At 35.6% G+C, this 26,269-nt stretch overlaps 2 protein-coding genes across 2 annotated transcripts; both read left to right on the forward strand.

Annotated features, from left to right (window-relative positions):
- Window positions 1–10,564: 10,564 nt before the first annotated feature.
- On the forward strand, window positions 10,565–12,820 carry LOC103948474 (transcription factor MYB8). The gene is made up of 3 exons (XM_009359509.3): window positions 10,565–10,948; window positions 11,286–11,415; window positions 11,849–12,820. The coding sequence occupies exons 1-3, from the start codon at window positions 10,819–10,821 to the stop codon at window positions 12,300–12,302; spliced, it is 714 nt and encodes a 237-aa protein (XP_009357784.1). The 5' UTR covers window positions 10,565–10,818; the 3' UTR covers window positions 12,303–12,820.
- A 9,549-nt stretch (window positions 12,821–22,369) lies between these two features.
- On the forward strand, window positions 22,370–25,123 carry LOC103948484 (U-box domain-containing protein 11). Its single transcript, XM_009359520.3, has 4 exons — window positions 22,370–22,997; window positions 23,098–23,214; window positions 23,359–23,724; window positions 23,853–25,123. Exons 1-4 carry the CDS (start codon window positions 22,644–22,646, stop codon window positions 24,903–24,905), a joined length of 1,890 nt encoding a protein of 629 aa, XP_009357795.1. The 5' UTR covers window positions 22,370–22,643; the 3' UTR covers window positions 24,906–25,123.
- Window positions 25,124–26,269: the final 1,146 nt, after the last annotated feature.

The following is a 26,269-nucleotide window of genomic DNA, read 5'->3' on the forward strand; positions in this document are numbered from 1 at the left end:
GTACGAATACATAGGATAATTAGTTGGGGTTAGGATAGGATCAGATTTGAATTCTTTTGGTGTGACCAAAACTTACAAATGTAGTCGTTTGATTAATATTACAGTTTAGTGATATTGAGAGGTTTTAAGTTTGACTTCTATTGTTGAACTACATGCATTATTGCTAGCCTATTATGAGGCTAAGCTCACATGTCCTCCTTAGTTTAGATAATATCACTTGTCAAAAAAAAAAAAGTTCGACTTCCATTGATGGCGAGCTCTATGCCACATTATTATGACTAATTCATTGTGTGGACAAGCCCAGATCCCCACCCCTTAGTGTAAATATATAATTATATTAAGAAAAAAAATCAAAATTTAACAAAAGAATCTTCTACGATAAAACTAATCGGTAACGAGAATAACCACATTCATTAATCACATTCAAGGTTGCTTAAAATTTTGAGGTGAGACTACACTTCACATCCTAATTAATTCTTCGTGTAACCATACTCAAGCCAAACGCATAAAAAACACATTTGAGTGTTGTGGAACACATGTAGTCCTTGAACTTCAAACAGAAGACAAGGCAACCTGCTTTAATATTATGCAAAAAGAAGAAATTCCATTGTAAAATTAAGTGACAATAAAGAGAGTAGCAACCAAGAATTTTCCATGTAGTTGTATGCCATTCAATTATTCAAGATGTAGAATCGATCTTATTTTTCATGTATACCATTTTTCTTTTTAGACTTTTACGAACAATTCCTTGTCCACGAAAGACAAATGTTAACGATAAAGATGTATTTTTACAGCACCAAATTAAAAGACTAGCTTGGAATAAAAGTACATTGCAAACCAAAAGAAAAGAAAATATAAGAGAAATACGTAGCTGGGGGCAGCTGCCAAGCAAGCGGAGAGGCAGCTCGTCCGTCAAATACACATGGCATTTGTTGGACAAATACGTACACATCATGCTGCAGCTAACACAAGGGGAAGGTGGCATGCTTTCTTTACCTTCAATCTTTCCAATATCCTTTATTAGGGGTTTTATTTCTATACAATATAAATATATATATATATATAATTTTAATTTTGATACCATCCAAATTAAGTTGCTAGATAATGTATGTGCTATTTTTTGCCTGAAAAGTCGTATGCTCATCGATCACTTGCAGTTCAACCCTACCAAGATTTCTTCATAGCCTTAACGATATTGAATTATATCAGGATTTTTTTTTTCTTTTCAAACAAGACTATCATTGAATTGTGCTTTCAAGATCTTAACTCAAATCATTAAAAATAAGATCTAGAATTTAACGGCATATATTACTTGTTATAAAAGACAACCCACTTTTTTTCTATCATATTTCTCACAAGTCTATACGTTATATATATTGCAAAGCAAATATGGTTGCGCATAAGGTTTGCAATTCTTGGATCTTGTTTACACACAACCTTGCATATGATTTAGTAATTTTTCTCAATTGTTACGCTTAAGATAAAATATGATAATATGCATGTCTATAAGATCTAAAGAAACCTTGTTTGTTAAGAAAAAATATCTGTTTACCGTAGAGAATAAGGAATACCGATCAGAGATGTACTTAGCAAACAAAGAAAAAGAATGAATCAGATCTCTATGTATTAATTTACACATTAATTAATTATTTAGCTTTTTTTTTAGTACTCTTCTTGCAGTCGCGCGTGTGTGTGTATTATATGATGCACCTGGGCTCAGTGCCGAGATTTTACCAACAAACAATGATTGATAGTGTTTAATTTGAAGTTAACAAACTTAATTCTTCTCATCTTTTTTCCTTTTTAACGATAAAGTAACAAACTTACTTAGCTCCAATCACCCTAGAGCAAAAGGATATTACCCGTCCTACTATCCAGATCCGTATATTTTAGACAAGTAATATATAGACAACTCTCTCTCTCTCTCTCTCTCACACACACACATACACACACCCACACCCATCTTTCTTACATGCACGAGAGACACATGCTCATCAAGAAGTCCAACAACCTAACTCCCAACCTGCTGTGGATATTGTGTGTGGATATATTGTTTGTTCTTGTTTTTTTCTTCAATCAATGACTAGAAACGTACAAAGATGGGCATTACCTATGGTCCCCTTCTAGCTTTAGCAATTACTAATAAACAGGTTTACAGGTAGCTTAATTGTTGATTACAATGTTTTGTAAGAGAAACAGTACTAATCAATTACATGCATGTGAAAGCTGGTTGATATATATATAACGTATGTAACAATTCAAGATCATCGTCACCATCGGCCCGTTATATATAAACTTCAAACTAATACTTATAATATATATGGGGTTTTAATAAATTAATTTCCTCAATATTGCGTATTAATTAACCTAAACTCTACGTTAATTAATCTCCACAGGCTAGGAGTTTCGACAAATGTTGCTCAGAGAATCAAAATCAGAGAAAAAGATTTATCAAACCCTAACAGTTAATTAATTGGACCCTAGCTACTAAAAACTAATCTATCAATTTGTATACAGGAACCTTTAAAAAATTGTTAGTATTTTTAAGTCTAAATTAACATGATCGATCCACCTAGAATCATTATTAGCATTGCCATTGGGCTTATTAAGTTTATAATATGGTCAGAAAGTGAAAGCTCCAACCGAAGATTCATAGTGTAGGTAATGTGGACGTCATCATTACTTCATTATTACCAGAAAGGAAGACAAGAACAGAGAGAGAATTATTTTTCGCAGTAGGTCAATCATTGAACACGATTACCTACGAGCGAATACTGAATTGCTGCGCTCACTGTTTTATTAATTCCATTAGCGAATGGTGCTGTAGATAGATACAAATTGCAGTAAGCAGAATGCCACCAACTCCAATCCTCTCGTTGCTTTCTTATTTCATCTTTATAAACTCTTTTTCTTTTTTTGGGGTGGTTTTCGCTTTTTCGTCGAACAAAATTATTGGAGATTCATGATGATGAGAAACCGGAACTCTTATGATTTGGTAGCACATCAATTTTGTGTGTGATCCTTTGATTTTTGCTATCAAAGCTGATAATATTAATATATAACAAGAGAGAAGCACCAGTCTTACTCAACAATGCTGGGCTCTGGAATAAAAATTAAAATGTCTGTGCAGACTCAGCCAATAATTGGCAAGCCACAGCCATGGCCTAAACTATAAACCCTACACGCACAGAGACACACGCATATAATATATTATGTATACATATTAAATGGCCTATGTTTCTGAACATGAGATCGACAGAGACATATTGGTGAGCCGACGAAACAGCAGAGGTTATAGTCCATAATCCTTATCCAAACACTGAAGGCTGTAGTGTAAGTGTTGGTGCTTTTTTTATATTAACTAATAAATAAAATTGTTATTGTTTGATTTTAGTGGGAAATTTATTTGTTGTTAGTGAGAAATTTATTGTTGTTAGCGGGAAATTAAGATGGAGTTTTTTAGCCTTTCATCTTTTGTAACTCTTGTAACATTTTTCTTGTTAATTTTTGTTTATTACTATATTAACTATGGGTGATAATATTTGTTAAAAAAAAAAAACCTATGGGAAATAATAAATCTACAATTAGTAGCATTTTCTCCGTCATTCTTTTATTTATTATCCCACTAGCAATTTATTCTATAACAATTATTGTTCATTGCTCCATCTTTTCCATTTTTACTTATTGGCCAAAGAAGGGTTTTCTTGTGGTGGAGCTTTGGACTCTTCCTTTTTGTGTGGATATGTTTGAGTCACACAACAATTCAGTTGGGCTGTTGTATCCAGAAAGGGACAAGTCAATAGATATACTGCTGCTGCACCGGTTCGTGGAGCTTGAATATCTTAGTTAATAAAAAAATTGAGATATCCGCACCTCAACCTAACTGTCCACGTGTTTATTATCAAAATGGCATAATTTTCTTGTATTTTTTTCAACAGTAAGTGTGTGTGTGTGTGTGTGTGTGTGTGTGTGTGTATGGGGGCTGAATCTAGTTTACTGGACCATCAGCTATATTTGGCTGAATCTATACTTATCTGAAAGGTGCGCACAAGGGACAAATTAACGCACGTAGGTAAGTAGGTAAAATCAGTACCAAATATTGTGGATAAAGGAGGAGGGGAGTGGTTATTTGTAAGATTTATACTAATACTTTTTATGCTGATGAGGATGACAAAAATGGGAAGCTATCAGTCAACGTGCATGCATGAGCATGTGATCACATTGTTATTGCTACCTTCCCCCCTTCATTCCTTCCATTTTCTCTATAACGATTAACTGAACATGAACCTACGTTCACCTAAATAAAACCATCTTTGAAGCTGCTGGTGTTCTTGATTCATATTATCGTGCAAACACACCACGATCAACAGCTCACACGATGAATTCTTACCTACATTTTTTGTACCTACAGACTACAGTTGATGAAATATCTGCACAAGAATTGCACAGAAGGCTATTAATGGATGTGATCAAACGGTTACACAATATGAATTCTACGCTTAATTAAGGATGAGTAAGAGATCAATAAACTTGTGTGTGCGTGTGTGTGTGAATATATGTGTGTATATACAGTTATAATTGGATGCACTAGTTGGAGATTCTTTTTCCCTTTTCTTTTTATTGATGTCTTCACCATTTCTCTCTCGCTCGCGCTCGAGCACATATATATATATATATATATATATTTCTAATTAGGGGCTGAGATGCTATTGTTTAACTTAGCTACTTACTAGATCAATATTTTTTTTTGTACCCACACCTAGTTTTAATCTTAATTACTACAATTGCATGATATTATTTTTTTTTATTTTTTTTTTCTGGTAAAAAAATCATCGAATTGTACTAAGATTGTTAAGGTCATGATAATCATAGAGATTCAAAAACAATTTTGAATATATGGTATCTAACTGAATGGGGAGGAATCCAACTCTCAGTTAGATATATATATACCAAACAAGTTTTTAGAACTTAAAAAAAAAAAAAAATTGTTCTTCAAAGATGTTTGAAGATATGTTTTCAGAAATGATGAATTTTGTTAATAGAATATATACCAAATATATTTGACGGATATGAGAAAAAGATAAGTATATGACTTGGTTAGGCTAGGGTTTTAATTAATTAGTTATGGTATAACAGGACGAATTTGGGAACGAAATTTCAGGTATTTGATTGATACGGAGAAAAAAGCCAAGTATATGACTCAGTTAGGCTAGGGTTTCAATTATGGTATATGGGTGTCTAGTTTGTATCCGTCCAGTATTTATTTTAAAATATATAAGTGGTGAGAGGAATTAAATTCAGAATTTCATATATAATGGTGAACGATTTTAACCAACTAAGTTCAAATACTTAAAATAATAATAATACATACATACATAAATACATATACATATATATGGTATCTAACTAAATCGGGAGGAATCCAACTCATTATAAAGATATGCAAGGTCTTTTGATTCTCCAATACAAGATTCACAATCTTAACAAGCCCTCTCGCTCATGTGCAAAGTCGTTGCGCTCATGGGCCAACTTGACTCTACAACAACAACAACCAAGTAGTATTCCACTAGGGGGTCGGTTGTATGAATTCTAAAACGTCACTATGTTTTGTTTTGCGCCAAGTGTTTTGAGTCTTCCTAGGTCTTTCTCTACCCCTTTTTTCCTAACCCTCTGTTTCATAGTCGCATATTTTGACTGGATCATATGTAGGTCTTCGGTTTAAGCTTCACCTTATAAACCCATTTGCAACCAATAGGACATTTGTGACAAGGCAGGGGCACCAGAGTCCAAGTATGATTGTCTTGGAGGGCAGCAATCTCTTGTTGCATGGCGTCACGTCATTTGGGATCCTGGATAGCTTGCGAAAAATTGGTGGGTTCTTTGATAATGGTGAGGTTGGTGATGAAGGTTTTGTGAGTGGGGGATAGACGGTCATAGGATAAGTAACGAGATAGAGAGTGGGGCATACCTAATGACTGGACCATGCTTATGGAAGATGTGGGAGCAACACGGGATAGGAGGGCCACCTTGGCGTGAAAGTCCTGCAAAAATGTGGAAGGTTTGGTCTGTCTGGTGCCGCAAAGGGGCAGAGGGGTTTGGTATGGTAATAGAGTGGTTGGTTTGGTATTTGGTGGTGAAGTTGGAGTGAGTAAATGAGATGGAGATGGGGTGGGGTCAGCAAGTGTGTAAGAGTTGGTATCTAAAATGGTTCCTGGTGTAAAACTTGGATGATGCAACTCAAGGGGAGAGTCCAAATCAAACTAAATAGGTAAGGGTGAAGTGTTTGATGGGGATGGGGCAGCGGAAGTGGTAAGATTTTGGAATGGAAAATGGTTTTCAAAAAACACAACATCCTTGGAAACAAATGTTTTATTTTGTTTTATATCGAACAATTTATAACCCTTTTGACCATAAGAATATCTAAGAAAAATGCATTGGGTTGCACGGGGGTCGAATTTAAAGGGCCTTTGGGCGTGTGTATAAGCAAAGCATAGGCTACCAAAAACTTTTAAATGGGAATAGTTAGGTGCTTTGTGAAACAGTTTTTCGTAGGGTGCTTTACCTTGGAGAAGTGGAGTAGGTGTTCTATTGATGAGATAAGCCGAGGCTAAAGTCACATCCCCCCCCCCCCCCAAAAAAAATGTTTTGGCAGACAAGCTTGAAAAGGCAAAGCCAAGCAACATTGAGCAAGTGCCGGTGTTTACGCAACTAGATTGATGTAGAATGCATTTGAGAGCATAAAATCGATCAAGTTTGAACTCAGGGCCATTTTTACTTCGTATGATTTGAACTTTAGTATTGAATTGAGTCTCAACCATTTGAATGAATTTGACTAAGATGTCTTTTGTGTCAGATTTATGCTTCATCAAATAAACCCAAGTGCTTCTAGTATGGTCATCTACAATGGTAAGAAAATATTTGGCACCTGAAAGAGAAGCAACCTGATAACCAACCCAAATATCAATATGCAATAATTCAAAACATGATTTGGTAGAAATAGAACTTAATGGAAAGGGCAATCTTGTTTGTTTGGCCAATGGGCAAATTAAACATTTGTCCGAATCACAAATCTCATTATTTAAAAATGGGAATAACAAAGAGGCTTTATGAGATGGGTGTCCTAGGCGTTGGTGCCAAAGCTTTGGTGAGACGGTGTGGATAATGTTGCATGTTCCTTTATTCGATGGGTCGAGGTAGTAGAGTCCCTCCCTTTCAATTCCCGTCCCAACCATCTTCTTCGAGCGAAGGTCCTGGATGACATAAAAACAGGTTAAGAAAATGGTGACATATAAGTAATCATAGGCTAGTTTACTGATGGATATTAGATTGATTCTAAAGATGGGCACACATAGGACATTATCAAGAATAAGGTTATGAGAGAAAACAACTTCTCCATCATGAGTGACTTTGACAACGGAACCATTTAGCAGTTCAACGGTATGATTGTCAACGACCCGTGAGTTTGTAAGCAGACCAGGGCTGCAAACTATGTGATTCGTGGCACCATTGTCCAGGATCCAAATACTTTTGGTGCCTTTATGTGGAAAAGAAAAGGCTTTACCTGAAAGTTCTTCATGACTAAAAGGATTACCGACTTGATTAGCAAATGATGACTTATTCTTGTACAATATCTGAAGGATTTGCTTTCAATCGTCCTGAGAGAACGGGAAACTAGACATTGTCTCCTGCTTGTCATGTTAGGAAACTTGATTCCCCTTTGAAGAAAAAGGGCGACTAGATTCAGTCTCTGTAGCTGCCTTCCGTTTTCAATAGAACTCCAAAGTGTGGCCTTTCCATCCTCAAAAGGTGCACTTAAGATGTTCACGGCAATTTTTGGTGGTGTGATTGGTTTTGTTGCACTTTCCATATTGCACCTCATTGTCCTCCGCCGCAGGTTCTCGCGACAAGTTCTTCACTGCAAAGACAGCAACCTCTGGTTGTGTATTTTTCCCATTGGAAACCTTTGCTTGGTGTTCATGTCGAAGGACCAACGTATATGTCTTGTTCACCGTAGGCAGTGGTTCAAGAAGAAGAGTATTGCTTCAAACCGTAACATACGATTCATTTAGTCTCATAAGGAACTTCATGGTTTTCTGAGTTTCAACATACAAGGTCATCTCATTTTTTGTTCCATAACTGCATGCTAGAATAGAACACACAAGTATCGCGTTCATCCTATAAACTTTTAAGTTTAGGAAAGTAAGAACTTACACTTATATTGCCTTGGATGCAATCATGGATCTCATTCTCAACATGGAACAATTGAACTATATTCACATGTGAGAACCTCTCATTAAATTAGTCCACATCTATTGAGTGTCCTTGTAGTTGATGACGCTCCCTAAAATCTCTTTCGACATAGAACCTAGCAGCCATGTCTTGACCAAGTTGTTACAACAATTCCATTGCTGCAACTCTTCGGTATTGTTTTCACTTGGTTTCGTGATTGTCCTTGTGACGACCCATTCCTAATTTTCTATGTAATTTCTCCCCGAATGTGTAAATGGATGTTTGTGCCCCTGTTGGCAAGTGACGTGGACGTGACTGTGCAACTTTAAATTATTTTTTCTCGCTTTTGTAATTAATTTGTACTCGTTGTTACGAGGGTACATTAATTTTATCAGTGCTAGAAACACTGTTTGGATAGATTTTAGATTTCTTTTACTATAGGAAATGTACTTTACCCTTATGTTATCTATGCTATGAATATTTGTAGTTTTTAGGTTGTAACCACTACTGCGCACTCACTTTACTAGTTTAATTAAGTTCTAGTTTTGCTTTTAATTTATCCACTTTTTTCTTACATCACTTGCATTTTCGGTTACGTCACCTTCACATGATGGCCAACACGCCTTGATTCTGGTCGAGGCATGTCACTCCCATCAACAAAACTGAGTTTGTTCTTGATTGTTAGGGCCATACTCATGGATGAAACCCATGTGTTGTAGTTGTCTTCCACCAATGGCTGTGGCACGAGGATTGCACCAGATTAGTTTGAGTGGTGGAGATAAAACAGATGGTTGGGCTTTTTCCATTTTGAATAAGCAATCATGCCTTGAATGGTTAACCTTGAGTCTGGCTTGTCGCCCATGATCGTGTCTTCCTTAGAGTTGTGTTTTGTTGTTTTCCCAGATCAATACTCTAGTACCATCTAAGAAATCAGATTATACTGAAATTGTATTTCCTTGTATATTCATTCAACTAGGTTAACATTCTTATAGACATATCAGTCAACACATTCCTATTGTATTGCCTATAATCAAGGTTGACCAAAGACTAAATAAGGAAGTAAATAACTAATTATCAATTTACAATATATGGTAAATCAATCAGAGATTTCTTTCTCAACAGGTTCACGTGTTCAAACACCTTAACTGATTTTCTTATCTTCAATTGCGGCTACTTCTATTTATCTCGGATATCCTTGTTCTTAATCCTATCATTTCTCATGTGCTCACACATCCAACTAAGCATTCTCATCTTCTTTATACTCAATTTTTACACATGTTACTTTTTGACTGCCCAACATTTTGTGCCATAAATCATTGTTGGCCTTATTGTCATCCTATAATATTTTTCATTAAATTTAAGTGACATACAACAATCGCACAACATACTCGATACACTCTTCTACTTCATACATTTAGCATGTATTCTATGGTTGACAAATCTCCATCTAATTCTCATTTCTTGTGCAAGATAGATCTAAGATAATGAAAGCGTTCACTCTTTCGTACTTCCTGATCTTCAATCTTCACCCCTATTTTATTTGGATCCCCCTTCCCAGTGAACCTTCACTTCATAAACTCTGTCTTTCACCTACTTAGGTGAAGACCTTTAGATTCCAATAGTTATGTCCAATGGTTAAGCTTCACATTCACTCCCTCATCTGTTTCATCTATCAGCACTATATCCTCTGCGAAAAGATATGTTGCCGTGAGTAATAATTAAAAGGGTATGTAAATATATATTGTAAATATTAGGAATCATTTATTAGGAAGGATATATGTTTGTGTCCTTTATTGTTTATTGATTCCATATGGAATAAAGATTGTATCTTGTATATATTTTCAGTTATGCAATACAATGAGAATTAAGCCGTAAAATTTAAGTAGATACACCAAGGGATATCATCTTGAATATATCTCGTTAACACATCCATTACCAATACAAAAAAAATAAGAACTTAAAGCTGAACCTTGTTGTAACGTTATAGTTATGGGCCAACTTGACTATGATATTATAAAGTAATTTGAAATTTCACTACTAAACAAAGTCCTTCAGTTCTACAATATGACATTCGCACTCTTAATACTGATATACACTAAGCATTATAATTTTCAAACAGTAATACCACAGTGTATCCGCTTCTCTTCTCTCTATCTCTGACAAAAATGTTGAGACTCGCAGTCGTATCTATTGGCCACTGATTATCACGCATGGGCGAACCACCGGTCCAAGTCAACCCACCCTTTTGCTTCCGGCCATCCAATTCATTTGCAGCTACAGCTACCTACCTACCTGATAGTATAAACCATTACCCTCCCCTCCATTTGTTCCTCAACTCTCTACCCAATCCGCGCTAGCTTCTTGCAGTTGGCCCCTCTCTCGCCCTCTTCCTCCCCACTTCCCCCACCCAAAACCCCCCCCTCCATTTGTTCCTCAACTCTCTACCCAATTCGCGCTAGCTTCTTGGCAGTTGGCCCCCCTCTCTCTCTCTCTCTTCCTCCCACCTTCACCCCACACCCCCCCCCCCCCACCACACCACAAACCCCCAATTTTTAGGTTATTAATTAAGGTTAGTTATAAGATTTTAGAATGAGGAAACCCTGCTGCGATAAGCAGGACACGAACAAAGGAGCTTGGTCCAAGCAAGAAGACCTGAAGCTCATTGAATACATTCGTAAAAATGGCGAGGGTTGTTGGCGTACCCTTCCTCAGGCTGCCGGTAATTAACTATGAACTTGTATATTTACGTATATTTGTGGATTAACAGGTTATATATATATATATATATGTATATAAACATCTTTTTTGGTAATATCATAGCAAAAACATTCATCAGAATGGTAAACTATTTACATATTAAGGAGTTAATTCCTTGATTTCTTAAATTCCTCGTCAATATTTTTGTCTCCTCTTTCTATTTTAACTAAGCCAACAAATGCTAATTTGTTCCTTTTCTTCTTCTGATTAATTTCAGAGAACTTTGAAAAGATAATTAATTTAATGAGTATTAATTGCCACCTCTTTTACATTTTTCTTCTTTTTGCAATTTGGTTCAGGCCTACTTCGTTGTGGTAAAAGTTGTAGGCTGAGATGGATAAACTATCTACGACCAGACCTTAAAAGAGGCAACTTTGCTGAAGATGAAGAAGATCTTATCATCAAGCTTCATGCACTCCTAGGCAACCGGTACTTGCTAGCTAATTCTTTTGAAAGAACTGATTTATAAACACCATGTTTTTCCCTCTGTATATCTCTGTTCATTTCTATCAATTATCTTTTTTCTTTATCCAAGGGCAACCGGTCCTTACTAGCTAATTCTTTCAAGAGAACTGATTTATACACACAATATTTCTCCTCTACACATCTCTGTTTAATTCTATCAATTAATTCTTTTTTACTTTATTAAATCCAAGTGCTAAATTAAATTGGGTATGCATGAGAATAAAAGAAAAGTGTGTGAATTTTAGTTATCCCCCGTTGTCTTTTATTTCTTATGACAAATGATCAAATAAGAATAATCAATTATTAGTGTATGCAATTGCACCATGCATAAATAAGTAGAGTTCACAGATTTGTTGGTGTTAACTAATTAATTTAACTATTTAGCAAATTTTTTTAGGTGGTCATTGATTGCTGGGAGATTGCCAGGACGTACAGACAATGAAGTGAAAAACTACTGGAACTCTCATTTGAGAAGAAAGCTTATGAACATGGGTATAGATCCAAATAATCATCGACCGAACAACGTCAATCTCCCTCGTCTTCATCATCAAAATTCACAAACTGTCAGTAGTACTGCAACATTGTCTGCGGCTTTAAAAAACCCTACCAATTATCAGCTGCAAGCAAGATCCGGTGGTAATAATAATTGTGACCATGAATCGGACGGTACAAGTTGCTTAGAGGATGATTCTTGTGGCCGGCTGCCTGATTTAAACCTAGACCTCACAATAACTGCTCCTTTGTCTAATCCAGTTCCTGATAACCTCAAGGAGGAGCAAAATTTCGAGTCTAAAGTGTCAAAGAAGTCATCAGAATTTGCTTCATCTACCATCCTTCCTCTCTTCAGATAATCGAATTTTCGTCCATGTGGATCGGAAGGTTTCCACAAGCATTAATTTTAGCTGAAATGGCTTATGAAATTGAAAATAATTATATTGATCAATTGGAGATATATAAAGAGTCTAATTTTGTAGAACCTACTTATTTGGGTAAAAAATGCAAGATGCATATCTTGGAAAGTCAGCGTGAGATCCAAAATTACAATGCAGTTCCTTAAAAGAGCGACAAATGTACTTCCAAGAATCTTTCTTGCATGCATCTCAAAATGTTGGCTTGCAGTTGCTCGGAATCATTGGACTTGAAGATAATCTATCAGTTTATAACAAGGCTTTGCAACAGATGATGATGGCTGAAGCTGAACGTATCAACAAGAAAGCATATTTACTTGATCGGAGATGCTGGCTAGATAAATTAGCCAATTTATTTATCATAAAGTTGGGTAAGTGATTAATAAATGTATTAGCTATGTAAATTTGTGAACATGAACATCCGCATATTCCATTTAATTACAGTATTTCTAGCTTTGATATATCTTTATTTCATTGAATCTTGTTTGAAATTGGGTTTAATCAGTACTTCCTTCCCATAAATAATTATTGGTTATTCTCCTAATTGATTATTCTCTTATAACTAGCTAGGATCCAAAGAAAGTGATTGCACCCCACCAAATTTTAGATGGATCCTGTAAAAAGAACTGCAGAAAGTGCCAGTTTCGACTTAGAATGCTATCTTTTATAGCAACTATGCATAAGTAGAATACTTATTATATATCTCGGGCCAAGCTAAGATATGGTCTAGATATATATTGTAATTTGGTAACTAAACACATGGCGAATATTCTATTATGCTCCGGTGTATGACACTGCATCAAATGAAAAGGGTTAGATGGGCAGTCAAGAATTCAATAGTAAGGATCCAACTGCCAAGGAGTTCGATATATACTTTCAGGTTCACCAGGTGCGCATACTAGAGAAACTGAACAAATAGTAAAGTTTCTTTCAATATGCATTCCAAGAAGAGTGAGGTGAGACTAAAACTTTAAGCCAGTAATAACCATGCCTGTTGATGTGGTGGTTTCAACCACATAATGTGCCACTAGTTAGTCCGGTATTGTCAATTATTAATGACACGTTGTTGTGTTATAGTAATCCAATTGAGTTGGAATATGTTAGAGGGGAATCAAAAGTTAGAATATGAAGATTGATACATCACACACACACACAGAGATATGTTTGATACATTTAATAGATGTTGGTATGCGTTCAGATTCAGCTGCTGGATTTAAATGAGTTAAAATACCAAACATTCAAAGGAGACAGATCCAGGACCAGGGCAGTAGAGAAATAACTGGATAGCGTGCGTCTAACCTGCGTTTTAGTACTTTCAGACTTTCACTTTCAGTAGGTAGTTGCATGCGCACCCCGCTACTGACCAATAGTAGGTCTCGAAATGTACATCATTTAGTTCATAAATTCAATCTATAAATTTAGTCTACCTAGCATTACTCATATATTATTAGACAGAAAACTAAATAGTACACATGATGCATTTTGTACATTTATCGTTGACATACATATATATATATATATATATATATATATGTTGATGCCTGATATCGACCTATATCTGCCATTCAATATGGAGTACGTTCGAACAAATGGAAGAACTAACAGTCCCATTTGGTAATCTTTCCCATGTTAGTTATATATCTCTTTTGTGATGTGCGTGTTCAAGGTCTTAATTTTGAATTTTCTCATTCCGCTTAATTTGTTCTTCTCATTTTTGTTTTGTAAATGACCTTAATTTGTTCAAAGGACAACAATGTCATAGGTAGGCTAGTTGGGTACCATTGGATGCGCGCTAGATTATTGTAAAGGGGCAAGAAACTTCATAGATACGAAATTGAAAGCGCTCAACAGATTTTTGAATTAAATAAGTAATCCGAATGTAATATTCATACTCTCAACACAAGTAACTATGATTTATAAGTAACTCGTAGTATAAAGTTGAGCTTAAGCTTTTGGGCATTGATATCGAGGTTGAAAGTGTGAGTATGTGAAGTATTGTCTCACATCCGAATGTATTTACAATAGTTGCAATTATCAATTAATTTTGTAGTAGAAACTCAACTTCCTTCGTAGTACCATGAATGAATGTGTGAGAATGTGGAGATGTTATCCCATATAGAAAAGTTAAAGGGATCTTTGCATATCATTATAAGGAGTTGAACTACCACTTTTATTGCTAATTGAGTTTATGTTGCAACCATAACTTCTTTTAGAAAGAAATATTATATTAGTCATTTTTTTTTTTTACATAAATGGTGGCCTAGTGGTTGGAGACAAATATCATGTCCATATTCAATAAGGCACATCTTGGATTCCATTCCTAAGACTAGTGAATTACACAATTGTGATCAGAGAGACTGACGTCTATGTGAATCTTTCCTGCCCCTGAAAGGATAAACTGTTATTATCAAACCATCAACTAGTTTTTCTTTTTTTTTTTTTTGGTTGATAAAAACCTTAAGTAAAAGTTCTTAGTAACTTAAACTACAAAGTTTTCGTTATATTCAAATATATACTGAATAATCTCAAATGTTTTATTAATTACAAAACATACTCAAGAATCAAAAGACTTTGGGAATATATTGTGGGGTCTACGATTGAGATTGTTCAGTATATGTAGTACCGATTGTCCCCCAATCTTGACATGGATGGCCAAGTAGCTCAACGTTGACGTTGTCATGTATTTACGTTTGTGAAGGGCTACATTTAGGCTCCGCTTAATTATGGTTATGCGATAAATTATTTTTTTAATCAACTGTATCATACTACATTTATATATAATCTTTAATAGAAGAGGTTTATTTTTTAGCACTCTTAATAATTTATTATTTTAAGTTTGTGCTTTAATTTTAAATGTTAATTGAATTAAACTACCATATTAAAATAAAATTTTTAAACATATTTTAAGGGCCACTCTTGTCGCTAAATGTTGTTTTAAGTTTCATGTTATTAAATATTTTAATTTTACTTGCATGTTAACAATTTTGGACATTAAAATGAGATAAGATAGTATGGAATGATGAAAATGGTGTAGAAATGGCTTGGGTATTTGTAGGAAAAATGAGAATTTTTAATCTTTTTTTTAATTTCGTCTTAAAAAAAAAATGCTACATGACGTCAACTAGTAGCACAGTTGGTACCAACTTTCATAGCTTGCTAGTTGGCTATGTTTGCCCAGCCCTCTAGCCATTTGGCTATATTTGGAGGAGGATTCTCTCCCCTCCTAATCTCTCTCCCTTTCCCTCCCCTCCTATTTGAACGGTTACAGTTTAGCCATGTCAACATCTTATATTGATTTTTTTATAGAGACAATAAGACAAAAAGCAATATGTGAGAGGAGGGGAGGGAAGAGGATGGGAATAGGAGGGGAGAGAATCCTACTCCGCTATATTTTGGCCTAGTGGGTCCCATATTTTTTTGGCCCAGGCCTCCATTGGAGATAGTGTAGAAATGGCTTAGTATTTGTAGGAAACAAAAAATTAGAATTTTTAATTTTTTTTAAAATTTCGCCTTATAAAAATATAAAAAAAAAATAAAAAAGGGCTACATGATGTCAGCTAGCAGCACAGTTGGTACCAACTTTCAAGGTTGGCTGGCTAGCTATGCTTGCCCAACCCTCTGGCCATTTGGCTATATTTTGGCCTGGTGGGTCCCACATTTTTTTTTGCCTAGCCCTCCATTGGAGATGGGTTTTGTGTCAAAACGGGCTATGTTTTCGCCTACAGTCCTTTGATCGACTCAATTGGAGATGGCCTTGACATGCAGTAGCTAGCTCGCTAGCTAAGAAAATAACTTCTCAATTCCAAGCCTAACGTTGTAACTTTATTGAGGGTGATGCTAGAGAGATTATCTATCTGAATTATATTTGTAAATCACATAATGTGACACTTAATTGATAGTTGAATTCCTTGTTTATATATAATTAAAGATGGTGTCCAACTATCAACGTCACATTATGTGATTTTTAAATATGATCAATGTTCTAAAAATCGGCCTAGACGGCTGCCTAGGCGGTGGAGTCCCGATCCGATTTGGGCTAAATCGTTCAAGTAAGGTGGGAAGGATTTAGGCGCCTGCCTAGGCGTCTCTAAGCACTCAAGGCGGCATAGGCGGTGCTAGGCGGTAGTCAATTCTCTACAAATCTCCCCTCGCATCCGCACGATCCACAACCACAACCCACAACCCAAATCTTCAAACATGCGCTCTTGCACCCAACATCAATCGATGAACCCAAGTAGATTGAGAATATACAGGGATGAACAATACACATAATCCGTCTGTTGGGTTTTACTGTAGAGAGAGAAGGGGATCTGTTGAAAAGATCCGTCCGTTCTGTCGAAGAGAAAAGAGAGAGAGAGAGAGAGTCGAAAGAAAAACTGAAAATGGGAGAAAAAGAAAGGCATAACTTAAAGACTAAAGAGAGAGTCTGACAAAACAAAAGACTAAAGAGAGAGAAAGAAGAGGAGATCTGTTGATAATAAATGCAAGCCTAGAGCCACTAAACAAGTGATTGTTGATTGGGACTAGCATTGGAGAAACCGGAAAAGCTGTTGGTTTAATTGAAAAAAAGGGATTTTCTTTGAACTTGGGTCCATTTTGTGGCCCACTATTTTGTTCAAAGAAAAAACAAACTAGGCCCAATATTCTTTGTATAAAATTAGAAAAAAAAAAGTCATAAAATTATACACATATACTCATATTTTATAATATATAATATAAATTTATGTAAATCCACTTAGGCCGCCTAGACGCTAAGAGCTAGTCCACCACCCAATTAGCGCCTAACGTTTTTTAGAACCTTGAATATGATCACCCTCCCCTAGCATTTTCTTTGATAAACGATCCACGATTCTATTTGTGGGGATGTGATTATGTGTGTCCACTCTCCATCTAGCAACTTTTATATCCAATGACTTAAGTGGATATCACGTTCACAGAGTTTTCATTTTATAAATATATAGAGCCACACCAACACATATTTTAAACCATTATTAGAGTAGTGGGAGGTGGATGAGGTTTGAGGAGTTTATGTTTTGAATATGATATTGAGAAAAGAGTACAAATAGGCATCATACACTTCCTATAAATTGTTAATCACTTAACAATTATTACTAACACCTTAAAAAAGGAAGCAACTATATGTTAATTACCAAATTAATCAAATAAAGAAAACAATTATATACGTAGGTAAGCAAACCAATTATGAGCACATTTGCTATACCGTGATATATAAGGTGCGATCTTCAAGATATTGTTAGATGCAGTTTTTACCTTAGGTTGAGTGTGTGGTAACTCCGATCTCAGGATACTGTTGTGTGATGGAGATTAAAGCAAATAGTTTGTCCCTTTGAGTGTGTGTGCGCGCGCGTATATGTATCGTGCATGTTAGTTGTTCCTTATAAGTTGTCTAACAAAAAATTAAGACTTTAATTTGTTTTAAAAAAAAATTAAACTTTAAAACAAGGGGTTGAATCCAACTTGTAAACAATACCACCCTCTGACAAAAAAAAAAAAAAAAAAAAAAAACTTGTCAACAATACCACGGTCCATTTAAATTTCTTTTTGCAATTATATATTTACGTAAGATAACCATTAATTTTAAGTGTGAGTTGGAGAAGTCGAGATTTTAAATTATTCTAATGGTATTTAAACTCAGGAACAAATGAGCGAGTATATTGTCTTAACAAACTGATATAACTCACATCTATGTAAAATTTACGATTTTTATTTTGCTGATCATTAGCAGGTTGAGTGTGAATAATCTGTTGAAAACGAATGGCTCATTGTAATTGCCTTGCCTGAACACAGGCACACTAGAGAGGCTGGTAACAATGGCTGCAAGTGATGGATTGGATATTCGTTTGAGGTTGAGCCCAAATACATGCATCTGCGAATATATACGTATCTGACTTAGAAACTCAAAGATCTCTTCATCAAATGACCAAGCTAATCCTCTGTCCTCACTGTCACACAACACTATTAATTATGCATTTTAAATTCATATCCGCCACTCCCACTGATTGCATTCCTCATATATTTCCCTTCAAAACCAAATAATATTGAATATAATATAGTTTCTTTTTCGTCAGACAAGTCAGAAAAATTAAGAAGATGAGTAAGAAATCATTTTACCATCTTGTAAGTCGTATTTCTTACCGCGTGTATGATTGATGTTTTTTGCATGCATGTTCACATTCCTTTTTTCTCTCTCTTTTCATTCGCATATATTATTCAGGTACTTTTTCAAGTATTTGTGCCATGTGTTACAGATATAGCATAGCATATCACAGTAACCACACACATACGCATATCAATTCAAGACAGAAACATAGATGCGTGGTCGTGTAAAATACAGTTAGCATATATATAGACCGAACGAGTACTACCTGATCATTATTGTTGGTCGATTTCTGGATTTAATAATATTTGTGGAATTGTGGATAACCACGAAGAACAAATCAGCAAATCCTTTTTTGTCTAAGTTCGAGTCAGGTCTGAGAAATATGATTTGATATGATATATATGAATGATACAACCAATGACCGTCCAAGACACAACCAAAACAGACCACGAAGATGTTTTAAACATTTCAAAATATTATTGTTGAATCAGTCTTGGACCTATGAGAAGATTAAAACAATAATTATACCCAACAAATTGATAGAAGATATATATTTTTCGCGAAATAATATATAGCTAGATTAATACCTGTATCGGCAATTAGCTAGTGACAATATATAATACACACACAGATATAAAATCTTTATATGTGGATAGAGGAAATTTTGTTTCTCATATATATTCAAATATGAAGATAAGGACACACACACACACACACTATGAATTTATGTGTGTTAACCATGAATTTCGTGTCATCGTCTCTTTGGATTTCTTATTTACTCTTTTGTTTTGGTGGTTAAAAGAATTCGAAATAAGTTAGGATATGAAAGTTGAAGAGTCTCACATCGGTGAAATGAGAAACATTGTAAGAGCTTATAAGTTAGGAAACTGCCAATTGATTTTATGGTGGATCCTTAGCTTTCTTCATGGTATTAGAGCATGTTAGCTCATGTGTGAAGCCCATCCGCCCCACGTGATCCATGTCACCCAATTTGTGTCCTCCACTTGAGGGGGCGTGTGATGACGTGAAGGCTAAAGAGTTTCACATTAGTAAAAAGAGAAACCTTGCAAGAGCTACTCCCTTAATTGCGAATTGATTTTATGGTGTAACCTCAACTTTCTTCATACATACATTAATTTTAGAGGTTGTAAAGGCGACGACTTGTAACACATTGTTGATCAATGAATTCATGAAGCAATTGAGCCGCCCGTACCTCTTCATTTACATCGACAGATCTACAAAGCTCCGTGATACTCGATGGTTTAATTAATAAGTTAATACAAGAAATCAAAACTCTAATATTGGCTTAAAGCATGGATGAATGGTTAATCACAAGTCCCTCCCATGCATATAGACTTCTAATATGTCCAATCCTTTAACCTTAATTAAGTAGAGCCGCAATTACCATTAGTAAGTATTATTTTGCTTTCATGTTCTTGATGAGATTATTTAGGAATGCTATCAATATGTCGCTTGGCACTTGGCAGCATGTTCTTCTTCTAATGAAGCGGTCCATGTGGCTGCACGTCATTCGTTGGTTAAATTAAGGAATCCATACAAAATAAAGATTAAAGAAAAACCCTTCCTTTCCAATCGAATGATCTGTTGAAATACTAATATTTAATTAAAGGAGATGATTATTTACAAAAGGAATATTTTAAGCAAATTTCTGGTTACTTCTTTTATATTTTAAGCAAATTAAGCTAATTAAATCAGTCGGCAACAGTTCAATGTTGTCAAGGTGAAGCCAACTTAGCATTTGACTTTCTTACATTAGACAAGATCACAAATTCATTGAACTGTAAAAAGCGAAAATTTTATGAAAAATCAATGGAAATATATATGCTCAAAAGAATTCGATCGTTACAAATTCTGAATTAATATTAGAACCCTAGTGATATTACACCGACAATAAACGGCATTAATCTATGGTTTATATATGATACGTTTTCTAATATTAATTAATTATAAATTTTAATAGGTTTTACTTTTACATATTTTTCGAAATTAATCGACGAGAAATTCATCGTGATGAAAGCTAATGTCAAATTTTTATATTTGGACTGCATGAATCAAGCCGTTTTTATTGCTTTATAACCATGGGGATTAGGGGTAGGGCTTGAGCTAATCGACGGTTTTATTGCATTGACAACCCTAGCAACAAACCTTCTACTATTATTAATTATATTATTATTATTATTATTATCAGCTATCCGCAATTAGGGGCCTCTAATCACGGTGTTACAATAATAATAAATTAAAAGTAAACCTTCGGACAACAAGAAAAGCCCGAGCGCAAACCTCTTATAATTTGAAGTGTTCATACTTTTTTTTTTTTTTTTTTTTTTTTTTTCTGGTGAAAGGATAATTCCATAAACACGTTGAAAAGGTACGTCATACTTGATTAAATCATTGCTTTGTTAATGATTGAATTAAGGATTTAATCTCATACTTGTTTAAATCCATAAACAATAATGCAGATGACAGAGGATAAGATAACGCGGAAAAAAAAAATTAAAAAATGAGATACTTTTACAGCCTTGCAACGAACAGGAGGCCCCCTTTTTTTTATTTGTGTCAAGAAGGAAAAATGGTGGCAAGAACAAAGGTGAGGAGTGTTTTGTTTATTTAATTAGGTCTCAACTTCACAAATATACCGTCATCCACGTCTTAGCATGTTGAGCTCTAAACCGCCTTCGACTAAATGAAAATAAATAAATGGGGCTTTTGGATCTAGGTCCAAAAACTTAGATAGTTTTTAGGACCGAGTTCAGTTATCCAATTACTTATTTTGATATCAATTTTACCCTTTCAGATAAAAATATTTAAATTCTTTAATTTTTTTTATCATTTATTCAGTTTTTAAATTTTGAATATTTAAATACTCAAACTAAAATATTATCTAGTAACTACCTACTATTTATGAAGAAAACAAGACCGATATAATCTAGTAACTACCTACCTATTGTATAGGAAGAAAATGTTTTATACCTACAAAGCAGATATAATCTACCTGCAAAACAAAAATAAACTACCTATTGTATTGGAAGAAAAATGCTGGCAACCTACATGGCGGAACATAACAATATAAATATGATATAATATACCTCCATTAAAGGAACGGATTTGGAGGGAAGAACACAAAAATATCACCAATGAAAAGAAGAGACAAAAAAGAGGAGGATTGATAAAGGGAATTGTTTGGAAGAAGGAAAAAAGGAGGGATGAAACAGACTGGGGGTTGAGGTGATTATACGGCTATAACTAATCCTACAATTAAGGGATTAGTTAAACCACAAATTATCTCATAATTAAGAAATTTTGTGTATTTACTACAATTCGTAAGCCTAAGGGGTAAATATGGTACAAACCATAAATAAACATACATGGAATCTCAATTATTGGACCTATTTCAATGAAGTGGACTAATTCTACTAATGGCTCACAAAATTGGATCTATATCAAGTTATCCCATAAATTAAATATATCACTAACTCTATTAATAGAGGAGGAGTCCATTCATTATATATTAATGTATTGTATATAATCATTTTTAGCTTCTTACACTCTTGTTTAATCTTGCTCATTGATCTGTTTATTTTATTTAATGTGATAACCGTAAATAAAAATAGATTTCAGAACCTAAAACGGATGCGAAAATCATTTCTCTTCTTAACTCAAACCACTAAAATGTGGCCAATTTTGTAGTGTATTTAGCGACCGGAAACGTCTATCTTTTAATTCTCACTTCAAAGATCATGTCGAACAAAAAACCTAAATATGAAACCATATAATCGTTGGATTACGAGTTCAGAGTTTTATGGAATTGTTAAAATAATAACATTAAGCCTCAAATGCCCAATATTTAATTGGAAACGCCAACTGTATCCTCTCGTTTTCTTTGCCCCCTCCGTTCAACACTTTTTCCTCACCGAGATTCTCGCTTTCTTCACTCACTCTCTTATATCTCTCCTTCCTAAATTCATTCCAATTTCTCTCTCTCTCTCTCTCTCTCTCTAAATTTTTCTGATTAGATCCTTAATCCCATGACCGCCAGCCATTTCGATCCCACCACCTACTTTTTTCATGTCCTGCTTTTAGACGCAGAACCATCCTAAAGCCAAACAACAATCCCAGAGATAGATAGAAAACAGAAGGACCCAATGGCCGGAGCAGTAGCCGGCGGCGTCGACCGTACATCGGAGCTACTGCAATTACTCAACGACGTCGTTGGTGCGAGCAAGTTCGGTGGCGGCGTTACCGGCATGTTTAAGAAGGACTGCAGCGATCTGGTCAGGCGGATCGCCCTGCTGACGCATTTGTTCGAAGAGATAAGGGTGCTTAAAGGCCGCGAATTTGGACCGTTGGATGCGTCGACTTCTTCCACGAATTCCGGTCCGATGGAATCCTGGGTGTCTGATCTGGTGGTCGCCCTCCAGGCCGCCAAGCGCCTTGTTTTGCTTGCCGCCAACTTCACTTCCAATTTTGCCCCTCCCCCGGTCTCCGCCAATCACAATGTACATTTTCTCTCTCTTTAAGTTCATAATTTTTCGCAAAATTTTGTTGATTTAATTTTTTTGAATTAAAGTTTCGATCTTTTTATTATATAATTGAAAGGACGAAGCGAGCAAGAAGATAAGCTTCCAGTTCCAATGCGTGACGTGGAAATTGGAGAAGGCTTTGGGCGACATACCGTACGACCAGTTCGACATCTCCGAGGAAGTTGAAGAACAGGTAACTGACTTAAGCCTGTCAATGTCTACTACGTTGCGCATGTTTTTCACCATACTTAATTATCATCAAGTTAATAACCCATTAATTAGTATAATTTTATAATAAAATGAATTTTTTTTTTTTTAATTTCTTGGCGAAGTTTAGGTTGAATTGGTTAGAGCCCAGTTGAGAAGAGCGATAGAAAGATATGGGTTTTCCATGAAAGGTAGAACGATGTCGTCTGATTGCCTCTCCCAGTCTCTGGTGGAGTCTGGAAAATGGGTGTATGTAGAGAACAATGCAAAGACGATTGGCAATATTCCCAGAAGCTTTAGTGCTGATTCTACTGACGAGATGGTGATTCGTAATATCGAAGCCTTTCGTGCTGCTGACTCTGCTGATGACATCCATGTCGACGATCATGACGATATCAAGAAGCCCGATGCCAATTCATCTGCAATTCCTGACGATTTTATTTGCCCAATATCTTTGGAACTCATGAGGGATCCTGTTATTGTGGCCACAGGTCAGGTATGTATGCTAAAAATGCTATCTTTTATTCGTCTTGTCTTGTTTTTCGTTCATCTGAATTCCGGGTTTTCCTTTTCATGGTTTGATGCCTCAAAATACGATACTATGTTTGCGATGTGTGTTTGTAGACGTATGAGAGATCTTACATACAGAGATGGGTGGATTGTGGGAACACAACATGTCCGAAAACTCAGCAAAAGCTGCTGAATTTGACACTAACTCCGAACTATGTTTTGAGAAGTTTGATTGCTCAGTGGTGTATTAACAACAATATAGAGCAGCCCACCGGGAAGATTAAGAAGAGTGATGGATCATTCCGTGACATTACTGGGGACATAGCGACGATCCAAGCCTTGGTTCGCAAGCTCTCCAGTCGATCAATTGCGGAGCGCAGAGCTGCTGTAGCTGAGATTCGATCGCTGTCCAAAAGAAACACTGATAACAGAATACTAATTGCGGAAGCGGGTGCCATACCAGTTCTGGTCAACCTATTAACATCAGAAGATGGACTAACACAAGAGAATGCAGTAACTTCCGTTCTCAACCTCTCAATATATGACAATAACAAGGGGCTTATAATGCTTGCCGGTGCTGTTCCTTCCATTGTCCAAGTCCTCAGAGCCGGAAGCATGGAAACAAAAGAGAATGCAGCAGCAACCCTTTTTAGTTTGTCACTTGCTGATGAGAACAAGATAATAATCGGAGCATCCGGGGCAATTCCTGCATTGGTAGAGTTGCTTCAAAATGGGAGCACCAGAGGGAAGAAGGATGCTTCAACAGCGTTGTTCAATTTGTGCATTTATCAGGGCAACAAAGGCAGGGCTATCCGTGCAGGGATAGTCACAGCCTTACTCAAGATGCTAACTGATTCGAGCATGGTCGATGAAGCACTGACTATCATGTCAGTTCTTGCTAACCACCAAGAGGCAAAAGTCGCCATTGTAAAGGCAGGCACCATACCGGTTTTGATAGACCTTTTGCGAAGAGGTCTGCCTCGTAGCAAAGAGAACGCAGCTGCCATTTTACTTGCCTTGTGCAAGAGAGACAAGGAGAGCCTCGCCTGCATAAGTAGGCTTGGTGCGGTGATACCCTTGACAGAGCTCGTTAGGAGCGGCACGGCGAGGGCCAAACGGAAGGCAACTTCGTTGTTGGAGCATCTTCAAAAAGTACAGCAGCTATAACAGGCACAGGGTGTACTAATTGTACTGCCAATAATTTCCAATTTGTTTGATTCCTCTAATTTTTTTTGGTTTCTCAATGATTGTTCGTTCCACTATATTCCATTTGTGGTGTGAAACTGAGAAGACGAGCTTGAGACGAATAAGCGATCTCAATGCTTTGTATATTTATTTGTTTCTTTTCTTCTTTAATAATTGTGTAAAATGTAACATTTGATGCATTGTTTGCTGTAACATTCTTTACTTAAACACTTGCTTTCCTGTTCGACCATAAAATATGAACTCCTAATTGTCTAGAGATATTCGATACTGATGATCGACGAATGTTTGAGAAAATATTCAATAGGGCAGCGTGCTTTTCCAAGTTATTTATGTAGTTATGCTATCCGGTATCCACACACCCTTTGTTTCTTGTCCTTTGAATCTTTGATCATTTTCAGTTTATTCGATCTAATGGTTGAAAATTAAAAGGGGTGTATGAAAGGTAAAAATGATGTGTCGATAGCACCACCCTATCTATAATGTAGCTCACAAGTGTCAAAATAACGGTACAAATGACGTTGTAAGTTTGTTCTGATAAAGATTTTCTAGCTCTTTAAAAGCAATTGGCTCTCTTAGAACATCTCCAATAGAGATGTCAAAAAATAAATGTCAAATGTTGCATGTGGTCAAATATTCTAGTGAATAAAGTGTTGGGTTTTTACCCATGCATCCAGTTTCAAAATTTCCCTGGCCTAATTACATTAAGTCCCCGTGGCGATAGAGTAATCGAAAAATAATCCCCATGTAGTAAAAAAAAAAATTAGGATTTAAGCCCCTCTAGTGAAGTTTGTTACGATTTAGGCCAATAATTCAAAAATCAATGCTCTGTTAATTATTAGGACATGAACTACACATATGAGGCTAAAACAGAACTCTTCGTTAATTGTTAGCATGTGAGGCTTGCATGTGAGCTAACTTTATCTTTTTAACTTCGCATGTGAGTCTCATGTGCTAACAATTAATGGAGTATTGACGAAATTTTCACTTTTGAGCTTAAACCCTTAAGAACTTGGGCTTAAATCCTAATTTTTACCACAAGGGCTATCTTCTAACTACCCTATATCGACATGAACCATTAATCCAATTAAGCGTCCTAAATTATTATAATAGTTTCGAACTTTCATTCTCCTTCTAATGAGTAAAAAAATTAGTAAATAAAAAAAGATAAATACCAAATGTTAGTTTGATGGTTGATGTGGCAATGTCATATTTTCTCTTCTCCACTATATTTTTTGTTTGTTATAACAATATTGTAGTACCCATTTTTAAAAAGAAATCAATTAAAACAAATTTTCATGATTTATAATTGGTGCAATAACGAAACC

The sequence above is a fragment of a genome, unplaced genomic scaffold, assembly GCF_019419815.1.
Source record: "Pyrus x bretschneideri cultivar Hongxiangsu unplaced genomic scaffold, Pyrus_bretschneideri_v1 Contig22, whole genome shotgun sequence".
NCBI classification, from domain to species: domain Eukaryota; kingdom Viridiplantae; phylum Streptophyta; class Magnoliopsida; order Rosales; family Rosaceae; genus Pyrus; species Pyrus x bretschneideri.